Source organism: Lepidochelys kempii, chromosome 7, assembly GCF_965140265.1.
Source record: "Lepidochelys kempii isolate rLepKem1 chromosome 7, rLepKem1.hap2, whole genome shotgun sequence".
NCBI lineage: Eukaryota > Metazoa > Chordata > Testudines > Cheloniidae > Lepidochelys > Lepidochelys kempii.
In genome coordinates, this window is record NC_133262.1 from 59331551 (window position 1) to 59345147 (window position 13597).

The 13597-nt window shown below is 49.9% G+C and overlaps 1 protein-coding gene across 15 annotated transcripts in view; it reads left to right on the plus strand.

Moving 5' to 3' along the window:
- The window catches only part of WDFY4 (WDFY family member 4), a 247143-nt gene that overhangs the window by 110280 nt on the left and 123266 nt on the right, over nucleotides 1-13597 (plus strand). For 10 of the 15 annotated variants that reach the window (XM_073353062.1, XM_073353061.1, XM_073353064.1 and 7 more), the window contains 8 exons: nucleotides 45-250; nucleotides 874-1043; nucleotides 2189-2314; nucleotides 2824-2985; nucleotides 4241-4438; nucleotides 7007-7133; nucleotides 8034-8191; nucleotides 13121-13359. In XM_073353062.1, coding sequence (XP_073209163.1) covers nucleotides 45-250; nucleotides 874-1043; nucleotides 2189-2314; nucleotides 2824-2985; nucleotides 4241-4438; nucleotides 7007-7133; nucleotides 8034-8191; nucleotides 13121-13359 — 1386 coding nt within the window. Of the gene's footprint in view, nucleotides 1-44; nucleotides 251-873; nucleotides 1044-2188; nucleotides 2315-2699; nucleotides 2733-2823; nucleotides 2986-4240; nucleotides 4439-7006; nucleotides 7134-8033; nucleotides 8192-13120; nucleotides 13360-13597 lie in introns of those variants that run through there. The other 5 variants (XM_073353071.1, XM_073353072.1, XM_073353074.1 and 2 more) reach the window with 5 other exon arrangements.

Consider the following 13597-nt stretch of genomic DNA (forward strand, 5'->3'; position numbering starts at 1 on the left):
CAGTGTCTTTAACGTGTTTACTTTTCATGCTGTGTTTCTCCCAGGGCTCAAGAAGAGATGTTCCTGGCGCTAGGGCCTGATTGGTTCCTCATGTTCACACAAAGCCATCTGCACCCAAGCACCGTTGTGATAGGGGTCAAGTTGCTGCTGCACTTCCTCCACAATCCCACACTACTGAGCAAGTTCAAGGAGGGAGTGGTGGCCGGGCGCTGGGTAGAAAACAGCTCCATGGGGCTGGATATCCTAATGGGTACGTCCCAGATATGAGACTCGCTCCCAAAATAGCCTCTTCCAGGGAGAGTTTCATGAAAACTATGTTGACCCTGGTGCAGAAGCAATCGGCTGGGGCTACCAGTCCAGTTGCATAAAATAGCAAATCTCCCATTGACTTCGATGTGAGCTTAGTATGGTCCAAGCAGCAGGATGATCTCTTACTGCCGGGCTGGGAGATACCTTCTCCATCATATTGCAGGCTGGGGATTCCAGACCAGAAATCACTGGGTGAGGAGATTGTGTGGTCTGGTCTGTGCAGGAGGTCAGTCTAACTGGTCTGTACATCTGTGAGTTGGTCAGTCACCACCTTCTAGTCCCTCTGAGATTCGCTGCAACCCTGTTCTGCTCACTCCCCCAGGTGAGACTGGGGAGTGCACAAGGAGAACGTCACACCATGCGAATGAGAGTGGAGGGTGGTTTTCTATTTTGTTAGTGTCAGAGAAATTCTTCTAACGGCTGGGGTTGCTGACAGTAGGAAGGCAGGGTGGTTTGGGCCCCAGAGAACTGCCGGTCGTTGTCAGTCAGCCATCCCTCTCCACTGCACCTAATGCAGGATGGAAACTGAGCCGTTCAAAGCATGTTTTCTTCCTTTGCTTCTAGACAATTTGAAAAGAGGGCCCCCAATGCCTGACTATGGCCCCTACCTAGTTTTCGGACTAACGGTGCTACAAGTATGTCTGATTAATCACATTCACCTTCCTGAGATCTACCTGCTGGTCTCTGGGCTATTCCTGGGAACCCCACAATGTGACCCACCAGAAGCGTCCAAGGTAAGGCCCCCACAAAGGCTGGTGTGGGGGGTGAATGAGAGTTTGCACCTTGGCTAGGTGACCCTGCTGTGCTCCCTAGGATTCCTAAGCTGCTTCTCTGTAGTGGCTCCAAACGGAGAGGCAGCCCAGCAACGTCTGCCCTGGACAACACAAGCATCCAGGCTGGGGAAGCTTGTGGTGGTTGGAGCTACAGTAGAACCTCAAAGATACGAACACCAGAGTTACAGACTTACCAGTCAACTGAACACCATGTGGACCCGGAAGTCCTTGATCAGGCAGCAATGCAGACCCCCCACAAAAAAGCAAATACTGTACTGCCTTGGGGCTGCAGCACCTGGGGAACTGGGGCTGCAGCCGCAGGGTGTGTGTGGGGGGGGTCAGGGCTCCCGGCGGATGGGGGGGCTCAGGGCTTCCGATCTTCGTGAGCACCGAGGCTCAGGGCTTTAGACCAGAGGGGAGCGCCGAGAGCTCTGCTCTCAGTTTCAGCCAGGGGTGGGGGGACGACTGAGGATCGGGGCTTCAGCCCCACGGCTCTGGTTTTGGTTTCAGCCCCCCAGGGGGTGCCAGGGATCAGGGCTTTAGCTACAGGGCGAGTGCCGGTTTCAGCCCCAGCGCTCCCCCATAGCTAAAGCCCCGAGCCCTGGTGCTCCCCCCTGGCTGAAACTGGGAGTGGAGCTGCGGGGCTGAAGCCCTGATAACTGGCGCCCCCTTCAGGCCTGAAGCCAGAATGGAGCTGCGGTGCTGAAACCCCAAGTCCCAGCATTCCCCCCCAGGTCTAAACCCCTGAGCCCTGGTGCTCCCACGGGGCAGAAGCCCTGAGCCCCCCTCTGGGAGCCCTGATGGCCCGTAGGGTCAGAAGCCCCATCCTCCAGCCCTGCAGCTGCAGCCCCAACTTCCCCCTGGCTGAAGTCTGTAACGTCTTGTTCATAGTTATGGACCATTTCAGAGTTATGGACAACCTCCATTCCTGAAGTATGCGTAACTCTGAGGTTCTACTGTCCTTGTGCCTGATGCGGCTGGACGTGGAAAGAACAGGAACCTCCTGGAGGTTTCACCCATCGCTCTAGACTGCTCCAAAAGCAGTGAAGGGTGCAGCTGTGCCCCTGTGAGCAGCCTCCTCCTCGAACGTCTCTCCCTTCCTTCAGGCAGATCTGGACTCCATGCTGCAGTGGCTCCTGCAGAACCACCAAACAGAGGACGTCCTTAAAACTGGGCTGTGCACAGAGGCAGTGGCCCTGCTGCTAGAGATGGTTAAGGCCACAGTGAACAAGGTGAGCAGCCGGCTGTGTGTGCGCAGGCCCACAGAGGGAGTGGAGGAGAGTTCTGCTTGAGGCAGCCCATTCCCTCCCCAAGGGGTGACAGCACAGTGGTGGGCAGGGAGCTGATGGCTGCCAGCTACTGACTCGGCCATTTTATCATTGCTGGGAGTAGGGGGTTTCAGAGGGACCCTGTCTGCGCTTACGACTAGGATCTGAGAGTTGCGGACTGGATCCTGGCCCCTCCTAATGTGCTTCTGGGCCCCAGCCCCTGCCCATTCTGAGTGGAGAAAGCCCCAGCTTTGTGGTTAGAGCTGTGTTCAGGCTCAGGAGAGGAACGCGTGGCTCTAAGCAGCTGCTCCCTGTGGCCCTTGGAGCAATTCGTTCGTGACTTCTCCAGCTCTGGCCAAGCCGAGGCCACTCAGATCTCTGGGGACTGCTGAGAAGAACAAGGCAAGGTGTGCCAGCTCAGCACGCGTGCAAGTGAAGCGCTGCCCTGACAAGATGCACCTGTCGGTGTTCAGCCCTTTGCAGGTACAGAGGGCTCCTGGGAGGTGGCCTATCCTGGGAACGTCATGCAGTTCCTGTGTCTCATCTACCACAGCTACCCCCAGGACCCAGTGTGGTGCTGCTCAGACTTCGTGCAAACCTTAGCCAGTGTCGTCTTCCATGTGGGGGCGCACCAGGTAAGTGTGAACCAGCTTGGATGGCTGTGACTGAGCCAACTGAGCCAGGTTGGACTACCAGCTGACACCTTTGCCCCGGTAGTCCAACCGAGCCCCTGCTGATGCTGTTGTGAGTCGTACCCAGTCAGAGCTGTGGGATCTATCCCATGGTCCGTGCCCCTCAAGCTGTCAGCCTTTGTGGAACCTAAATGTAGGGGCCAATGTATTGAATCCAGTGTTCCCTGCTGGGTGTCTTCACCCTTCCCTGTCTTCTTCCTCTTAGCCATGGCCTGGATCACTGGTCAGTGATAACTAATGGGTGGCTCGGCTCCAGGTGTGATGCAGCCAAACTCTTTAATCTCAATGCTCCTTGTGGGGCCGGGGCCATCCCTGTGCACTGCCATCCTCCCTACTAAAGAACCACCCCTCTGAGTGTGACCCCTTCACCAGAGTATGTAGCACTCATTTCCCTCAGCCAGCTGCTCGCCCCTCACCCACTGGGGACGTTGCTTCTCCCTTGCATCCCTACCCCAGCAGCCGCCCCAGCCCCACTGCACTCACCAAACCCCACTCAGCTGCCAGCTGATTCCCCCATTCCTGATTTTAAAACAAGTCGGCGGAGGGGTTAACAGTGCTTCACACATACTGCAGCCCCTTTAATCTGAGTGCATCCTTCAGCTTTGCTACTATTATTGTTATTTGGCATCCTTGGGGCACTGGTATGTGTATTAGGCATCACTAAACCCTTCTTGGTGTTAATATTAACAGCTGAGGAAACTGAGGCACTGAGAAGTGAAATGACTTGTCCATAGTCAGAATGATTGTGGGTATGTCTACGCAGCAGCTTGGAGGTGTCATTCCCAGCACAGGTAGAAGACATGCACTAGCTCTGCTAAAAGTATCAGTGGGCTGTGGCAGCTCGGGCTGGCCATCTGAGAACAGTCCTGCCCAACCTCCTGGATACACTCTCAGACAGCTAGCCCAAGTTGCGCCCATGCCATGGCAGCTGCACTGCTATTTTTGGGGCACTTGCTTGAGCGGACCTAACGCACGTATATCTGCCCGTGCTGAGAAGCATCCGCCCGGCTGCTGGGTAGGCATACTCAGTGTGACACAGGCAGGTATAGAATCCAGGAGTCCTGGCTCTTAGTTTTTATGGCCATATTGCATTGCCTCCCCTTTGCTCTCTGTAGCAGCTGTGCTCAGTTGTGGGGAGAAAGCAATGCTGGTAAAATAAGCTCCCCTGAGTGCCATTGTCTCTGCTGTCTTTACTCAGGGAGGCTTTGAAGGCCTGTCGCCCTTCAACGGTCCAGCTGCCACTGAAGCAAACAGCTGTCCCGACCCCCCGGCTGCCCCACTGCCCCAGCACCCTGCCAAGAAGCAAGTGTGGGACTTCCTGCGCATCCTGCTGATGGAGAGTCTGGCCAGCATCCCGGCGCACAAACAGGGGCACCCGTTCGAGCTACTTCTTGAGGTCTCATTGCCGTAGACTCCAACCCTCGCTACTCTGCATTGGGAGTCGGGGAGGGGGGATGACACAGGAGGCACCCTGCAGTGATGTAGGGACTCAGAAGGGTCTGCACCCCACCTACTCCTTTCAAGTTCTCCAGGATAGAGCTGGGCGGGTACCAGATTTTTTTATTTTGCGAGATATTCCACAATTTCCAAAACTTTCCTTTTCTGAAACAGAACAAAAAAAAATGTTGAAATTTCCCACAAAACAAAATTTTTAGAAAAGTTTGTTTCGGGTCAATGGAAACGTTTTGTTCCGGGTTTGACCTTTGTGAACTTAAAAAGAATAAATTAAAATAACGAATTTGACTTCGAAGGCTGGTTTTGACATGACAAAATCAAAACGTTCTGTTCTGAAAAATGTCAGAATCTTCCACTTCGACATTATCAAAATGCTTTGTTCCTTTTTTCAGTGAGAATTCATTGAAATCAGCATGTTTTTCAAACCGCTTAGATTCCGACAAAAACATGATTTTTCATCAAAAAAACTGTTTTGACAAAAAAAAAAAATTCTGAGCAGCTCTACTCCGAGAAGGGGTTGTCTGCAGTTCCTCCTAGCAAGCACCATGTGATCAAGAGGGCCTGAGGCCAGACCACACTGCTGGGATATGGGGCACCTCCAGTTATGTTATTCAGGATAACCAGCTAGAATTGAAAGCCTAACTGCCCTGTAGGGAAGAGATTCCCCTGTGCTGCATGCATTCATATAACCCAAGGCAGGATACTACCTGTACACAGCACCAATAGTAACTTGCATTGGAGAAATGTATTATGCTGGAGTTAGATCTTGGCCAGTAAAAAATCTTTCCCTGTCCGTTTATAATGTGTACATGACATTCTAAGGCAGCCCATGGATTCTATTAATGCCGTGAGATCCCATATGGGGTTGTCTTGTGTGCTGATTTACTTAAAAAATCATTTATTTTCAATGGACAAAAAAATAAATAAATAAACCCCCTTCTAAGCACAGATGGATGGATGGCTGCTGCACCAGTTGAGTCTGGACTCAGGTTGCACACACTCCAAAGCAGGGGTTCTTGGATCGACCCACTATAAAGAAGGAAGTAGTTGCAAATTTAGTATCCAGGTTTATATTTTGAATATCCCAAGTGCAGGTGAGTCTAGATCTGGGGTTTTGATTCAGGCCAGTCACTGGTTTTAAGACAAGTAGAACTGAACCTCAGCTCTTGATTTTGGCTTCCATTTTCTGTGAGTCCGATCCACTCAGAAGAGACGAGTGAGGGGGAAATCTCTGAAGGCTTAAAAAGTAGTTGGGGTTCAGTCCAGAGAAGCTGTCAAAAGCAGGAACGCTTCTCCAGGCTATCCAAATCTCCTGAGCCTGCCAAAAGGGCTGTGAAAATCTCCAGAGAACCGGTTCTCTTGGGAGGTCGCTGGGAGTCCTGCTGCTGCTCTCTGTGAGGATGGCCTTTCTCATGGTGCTGGGATCCCTTTAATCTCAGGAGCGCATAGGGCATGGCAGAAATGCATTAAGCTTTATCAGAGCCTCCGTGAAGCTTTGGTTGTAGAATGAGGTTAAGGGTTGGCTGAGGCGACAGCCCTTGTTTTCTCTATACCAGTTCCCACCTCCCTAAGAGGGGTGCTCCAGGAGATCAGAAACTGGCATTTGGACCAAAGACATCTGGAGTTATACCCCTGTCAGGCTCCTGGGTGAAGGCAGGCAGGACTAGTGACAGGAGCTTGGGATCCTGTAACTGAAGCCAGAGTCAGAGCCAGTATCAGGGTCAAGAGTCAAGGTGAGAGTCAATCTGGAGTTGGAGTCAGATTCAGGAGGTAAGCCAAGGGTCAGAGCCAGGAATCAGGCCAAGGCTCAATACCAGGTATTGGGGTCTGTGTTGGGATTCCAGGGGTCAGTCAGGAGCCTGAATCCAAATCAGCACCAAGGTCAATACCGGGAGTTCAGTAACAGAGAAACAGGGTGGTCGCAGCAGCTAGCTAGGGATCTGTGTTGTTGCCTGGACCCTTCCTGCTAGGCCCCATGGGCTGATATAGGGACCAAGAGCCAATCAGGGATTGCTAAAACCATTGTCGTCAGATCCCTTGAGGCAGAATGTTCCCCTGGGATCAAACCTTTGTGGATTGTGGTACAAAGGGTGTGGCTGGGTTATGGCTGTTGCAGTGTGGGGATGTTAGTTAGGAGTAGCCCTGTGGGTCTGGGTTCAAGTCCCACCAAACCTTACATCCCTGAACCCAAATCATCCCATGTTGTTCTGGGCTTGCACACAAGCCATCCCACATTATCCTGGGCCTATACCCTGCACTAAAATTATCTGAGATTATCCTGGTCCTAAACCATCCCAGATTATAGTGGGCCCTTAACCTCAACCCAAACCACCCTGGATATATTGGATCATACCCTGCAATCCTTACTCAGTTGAGGCAGATCCTCAGCTGTGTATATTGTCATATCTCCAGTGGACTTTGCATGAGTAAAGGCTGAGTAAGGTGGTCAGCATTTGTGCCCTTTGTTGTGTTAGCACTGTGCTGATGGTTTCGTGCTGTGGTTGTGCAGGCTTCTGCAGAAAACTCCACCAGGGAGCAGAATAGACATTTCCAGACAGAAGTCTTGCGTTCTGCTATGGATATCTTCCACATCATCAGCCAAGGGGGTGGGAAAACTGGCTCCTCCAGACCGAGAGGTGAGTGATGAGCTTCAGATCTTCAGCTAGATAGTTTTTAGGTTGGGGTATCTGACTGTGTTCTCTTAAGAGATTTAGAAACACCAGCTGAAATATTGGTCTGGTATCTTAGCATTGTAGGCTGCATGGGGCATTCAAATGCTCCCAAGAGCAAGTGCATTGAAAGTACTGCGGTCCTGCCATGTGACCGGCAAGCTTCTCCATCTAGTGTCCCCTGCTATAAGAAAGATTAAAAATCTGGCATTGAGAGCAAAGACTCCATAGGGGAGGCAGTGTGGGTCTAATGGACAGAGCCCCTGACTAGGACCCAAGAAACCTGGGTTCTATTCCTGCCTTGGCTACTGGCCTGGTGGTTGACTCTGTGCCTTGATTTCCCCATCTCTAAAATGAAAGTAATGATTCTGGCCCTCCTTTGAAAAACTCTAGGGGTTGCTGCTGTTATTAAAGCAGACTTAGTGAGAATGGAGCTGAAGCATGGAATCTAGCGCAACCAAAATAGGACTTCGCTGGCTGTGCTATTACCTGCCTACAGGCATAACAGCTGTGGCTGTGATCTCAGATGAGACCTGAGTGGGCTTGCACCTGGGCACTACTTCAGTGGGAAACCTTTAAGAAAAATCTAAAGCACTTCAGGAAGTGGAGTGGGTGACTTACTAGCTGTCCCTCTTGTGTCTCGGTGTGGTAGTGGGGAGCAGTCCACTGTGGGATGGATTCCAAATTGGCCAATGGAATTATGCCACTACTAAACCAATAACATTCATTGCTGCAGCACCTGCATTGTTCTTGGGGGTCTCCTGTCTGAGTCCCCCAATATCCCCGCCTCAGATGGGACAGCACGATGGTAGCATGGCTTATGCTCCAGCATCTGACAGCGCTGTCCCCCTGTTGTATTCCCTGCAGGCGACAGTGACCCTCACGGCGGGGCGGAAGTAGCTGTGCCTATGTCTGTGGTGAACGTTTCCTATTTCACTCAGAAGCTGGTGGAGAAGCTTTACAGTGGAATGTTTGCTGCAGACCCTAAGCAAATCCTGCTCTTTGTTACCGAGCAGATCATGGTGGTGAGTGGGACACTGGGGTTCCTTCTGCTGCTGTTGATGTATTTTGATGTTTCTTATGTCATGCTAACTCTGAGATCTGGGAGTTCACAACACAAAGGGCATGATCCACTGGCTTCTCATCCTCATTGCTTGTATTGCACTGGCCTCAGTCAAGGATCAGAGTCCCATGGTGCAGACACACCCGGGCAACCACAGTTCCTGCCCGGAGTACCACACCATCTCACTTTTTCACCCTCAGGTTTCACAATATCTTTACAAAAATCCAACCCTTCATCACTGAGCAATTTAAAAAAAAAAAATCAAAGAATGGTCCCCTTTTTATTATGATCATTGGCGTTGCTGTGCCACCACAGAGCTCCGGATATGGACCAGGGTCCCACAGCACTAGCTGCTGTATAGACACGCAGTCACTGCCGGAAAGAGCTTGCAGCCTAAGAACTTCAGAGCCGTACAACATGAGAATCTATCTTCAATAATGATCTGGCTTCCCTTACTCTAGTATCTGAGTAGCTCATCCTTTCTAATGTGAGGTCAGAGATGCAAGATCCTGGGTCTTGAGCGGAGGCCTAAGACCCCCTGAGAGAGCTGCTGCATCCTGGCCTCTGCTCAATGCCTGCTGAAACCTGCTGGGCTGAGAAGCTAGTTGTGCTATAGCCCCAGCCAAGGCACCCCCCCCCCACGGGAGCTCTGATTGGAGGATCTCCTGGCTCCATCGATTGGTCCAACTATGCTATTTAAGCCAGGAGGAGGCACAGGAAGTTTGTCTGAGCAACAAGATGGTTTCCTGTTGTGACTGCATTGGACCCTGCTTGTGCCTGCCTCCTGCTCTGCTCCTGTTCCCACTGTGTTCCTGCTTCATGCTTGATCCTTCCCTCTCCTCAAGTTCCTGCTCTTACACCTCCCCTTCAATCATCAGTGACCAGTCCTGGCTCCAACACTAGCCTCCAACTTCTGACCCTGACTCTGGCTTGACCCTTGGCTCTGGCACTTGGTATCTGACTTCGGTTCTGGCCCTTAGCTTCAATTCTTGGTTCTGACTCTGGCTTGGCCCCTGGCTCGGGTAACTGGCAGCTGACTCTGGTGCTGACCCTTGGCTTTGTTCCTCACCCTGGATCCCTGCTCTGCCCCCTAGGCCTGACTCCTGCTCTGACCACTAGGCAAGACAGCCTATATCCCGGTCCATAGCAGGACAGTGCTTTTATCCCCATCGTACAGATGGAACCAAGGCATGGAGAGACAGAGGGTATGTCTGCACTTGGAGCTGGGGATGTGACTCCCAGCTCAAGGAGGCATACTCGCACTAGCTCTGATTGAGCTAGTGTGCTAAAGTAGAGTGTGGCCATGGCCAGGGCTAGTCCCCCACCGATAAACCTGGCTGAGACACTGGGCACGCACTTCGGGAAGCTAGCCCTTCCTGTTGCTACAGCTGTGCTCTATTTTTAACGCAGTAGCTTGATCAGAGCTAGTGTGAGGATACCTGCTCAAGCTGGAAGTTACACCTCCAGCTCCTAGTGTGGACATACCTTAAGTGACTTGTCTAAGGTTACAGAGCAAGTCTGTGGCAGAGCCAGGAATTAAACCTGGCTCTCCTGCGTACTAGGCTAACACTCTAACCGCTGGACCATCTCCTGCTGCTCTGCTGCAATTGGGACCTACCAAGTACATCCCTGATGACCTCCAAGGGGCAAAAGGCAGCTGCCCTGTTGATTTCAGCTCCCTGAGATATAAAGAACCTAAGAACGGCCATACTGAATCAGACCAATGGTCCATCTAGGGCAGTTGCTGGTACCAAATGCTTCTGAGGGAATGAATGGAAGAGGCAACTTCTAGTGATCCATCCCCTGTCATCCAGTCCCAGCATCTGGCAGTCAGAGGCTTAGGGACACCCAGAGCATGGGGTTGCATCCCTGACCATCTTGGCTAATAGCCATTGATGGATCCATCCTCCATGAACTTATCTAGTTCTTTTTTGAAACCAGTTATACTTTTGGCCTTCACAACATCTGCTGGCAACAAGTCCCACAGGTTGACTGGGCATTGTGTGAAGCAGTACTTCCTTTTGTTTGTTTTAAACCTGCTGCCTATTAATTTCATCAGGTGACCCCTAGTCCTTGCTTTATGAGAAGGAGTAAATGACACCTTCCTATTCACTTTCTCCACACCATTTGTGGTTTGTATAGACCTCTATCTTCTTCCCACCTTCCTTTTCTCTTTTCTAAGCTGACCAGTCCCAGTCTTTTTAATCACGCCTCATATGGAAGCTGTTCCATACCCCTAATAGTTTTGGTTGCCCTTCTTTGCACCATTTCCAACTCTACTATACCCTTTTTTTAAAATGGGACAACCAGAACTGCACACAGTATTCAAGGTGTAGGCATATTGTGGATTTATGTAGCGGCATTATGATATTTTCTGTTTTGTCTATCCCTTTCTGAATGGTTCCTAACATTTCTGTTAGCTTTTTTTGACTGTCGCTGTACATTGTGGATAGTCTTCTGAAAACACCCACATAATAACAGCTAATTTAGCCCTCTTCATTTTGTATGTGTAGTTTGGATTGTTTTTTTTTCCAATGTGCATTACCAACAATGAATTTCATCTGCCATTTTGTTTTCCGGTCACCCAGTTTTGTGAAATCCCTTTGCAACGCCACAGTCAACTTTGGACTTGACTATCATGAGTAATTTTGTATCATATGCAGATTTTGCCACCTCACGGTTTACCCCCATTTGCAGATCATTTCTGAATATGTTGAACAGCACAGGTCCCAGTATAGGTCCTTGGGGCCTTGCACTATTTACTCCTCTCCATTGTGAAAACTGGCCATTTATTCCTACTCTTTGATCCTATCTTTGAACCGGTTACTGATCCAGGAGAGGACCTTCCCTCTTATCCCATGACTTCTGAAGAGTCTTTGGTGAGGGACCTTGTCAAAGGCTTTCAGAAAGTCCAAGTACACCCTTGTCCACCTGCTTGTCGACACGCTCAAATAAGCTAATAGATTGGTGAGCCATGACTTCCCTTTACAAAAGCTGTGTTGACTCTTCCCTGATGTATCGTGTTTATCTATGTGTCTGATCATTTTGTTCTTCACTAGAGTTCAACCAATTTGTCTGGTCCTAAAGTCAGGCTTCCCTGCCTGTAATTGCCAGGATCACCTCTGAAGCCCTTTTTAAAAATTGGTGTCAGATTAGCTACCCTCCAGTCATTTGGTACAGAAGCTGATGAAAGTGACAGGTTACAACCACAGTTAGTAGTTCTGCAATATCATATCTGAGTTCCTTCAAAACTTGTGGGTGAATCCCATCTGGTCCTGGGAACATATTGTTGTTTAATTACTTAGTTTGTTCTAAACCCACCTCTATTGACACCTCAATCTGGGACAGTTCTTCAGATTTGTCATCTGAAAAGAATGGCTCAGGTGTGGCCATCTGCCCCCACCCCCTGTCATTCCCTGCAGTGAAGACAAATAAAGTTTGATAAATGAGGAAACAAAATTGCTGGGCACAAACATTTTATTGTTAACTTTCTAAGACTGTGTTACAAGTAAAGAAGAGTCAATGGTAAACCAATACTTGTCCGTGTCTCTTTTTTGAAAGTATAAGGAATGGACCAGGAGTGGACTTAAAAAAAAATTATTTATGCATCATACTTGGCATTTAAAATCCAGCCAATATGAGCAAGATTTTTCAGGGCTCAGCCAGATTTCCAAAGAGCCTAGCTGCTATTTAACCACAGATTTTTCCAAAGTGCTCAGTGCCCGACAAGCTGAGCTTCTATTGGCAATCTGGCCCTCATTGTGGGTGCTGATGGCTTCGGAAAATCTACCCCAAGACAGCTTGAGGATTCATTGATCCTATTTCAGCTGGGATTTCACTTCTCTTCCTTGAGATCCTTGTTTTCTCTTTGACACTGATCCCTCGCTCCCCAGCTCTCCTGGTAGGCTGTTCAGTCAGGAAATCCCCAGCCACGCACACCAAAAGGTTAAGGTGCTTTGAAGTTGCACTGTGTATGACACAGCTAGTTACTGTTGCTCTGCAGTGGAAAGTTTTGGCAAACTAGAAGAGACTGTTTTTGTGTCTCTTGCACAGTGCCAAAATAGCAGCAACAAATATATAACAGGATGGAGCAGGTGGATGAAATCGGCATGCCCTTTGGCTTAACACCACTGGTGCATCAGGAAACGGCCTCCTACCTGCCCCTTGTGGGCTGCTTCAAGATCCAGAGGAATAAGGAGGGAACTGTGTTTCCTTAGAGTGCCGGGGCTGCAAGCCTGCCTGGATGTTATGTGGGCTGCACAAAGGGAAAGGCTCCTGTGCCCCCTGCCTCACTGTGCATCTGTGTAAGGACCAGGCTGAACTTGGTCCTCAAACTAAACAAGAATGAATATGCATGGGAGAGTAAGTTACGTGGTGGTAACTGGGTCCGAGCCTACCTCTGAGAATATCTGCACTGGGGTAACTTAAGTGCCAAGGGAGCTGGGACATGTTGTTACTTGCAACAGCTTAGACACACTTTGATTCACCTCTGATTGTTGCCTATGAATCAATGAATAGTGGGTGCAATTTTCAGGAGTGCCTGAGGAGCACAAGTCCCACTGAAGGACCCTGGGAATTTTGCTCCTGAGTCACTTAGGTGCTTTTGAAAATTCCACTGTTCAAGACCCTCCTTCCCTCCACAAAGACAAATAGTCACCTTGGGAGACAATGAAAGTGTCAGTGTTTAAAGGCTTCCTCTCTTTAACAGGGCCAGATTTATCCCTGTTGTAACTCCCAGGGACTTCAGTGGTGGAATGGTTTTGTCCCATAGATCATAGGGGACATCAGGGTGGAATGAGTGTACAGAAGCCCAAGTGGGAGAGGTGAAGTGGAGGGGAAGAGGGTCTTGTACCAGCCATGTGCCAGATCATGCTTTGCTGTGTTTTAACAGGTCATGGAGAACACCTTTTCCCAAAAGGAAACTGTCATCAGCACCCTGTACAGCAGTTTAAACCGAGCCATCCTGTATTGTCTGTCCAGGCCGCAGCAATCACTGCCTGAACAGCTGCGTCTCCGGAACACCCTCCACACCCTGCAGGAGCAATGGGACATCATCTTTGCAACTTACAACTCAAATATTAGTTTCACCATCTGCCTTATGCACTGTCTGTGTCAGCTGAGCTCTGGGAGGTATATGCACTGCGCTCGGTGTGACTTCTGATTAACTTTCTCTCCTGATGTTTATTGCAGTGGGCGGTGCACACAGAATAGGAAAGATTTCACATGCTCTTTCAAGGTCATGGTGCCAAACGTTCTGAACTGTGGAAGTTGAGAGCGCTCAGTGCCTTGCAGGATCTGGGATTTAGGATGTACTACATCCTAACAAATTACTGGCCCAGTCTAATAGTCTGGTGCTACATGTGTAATT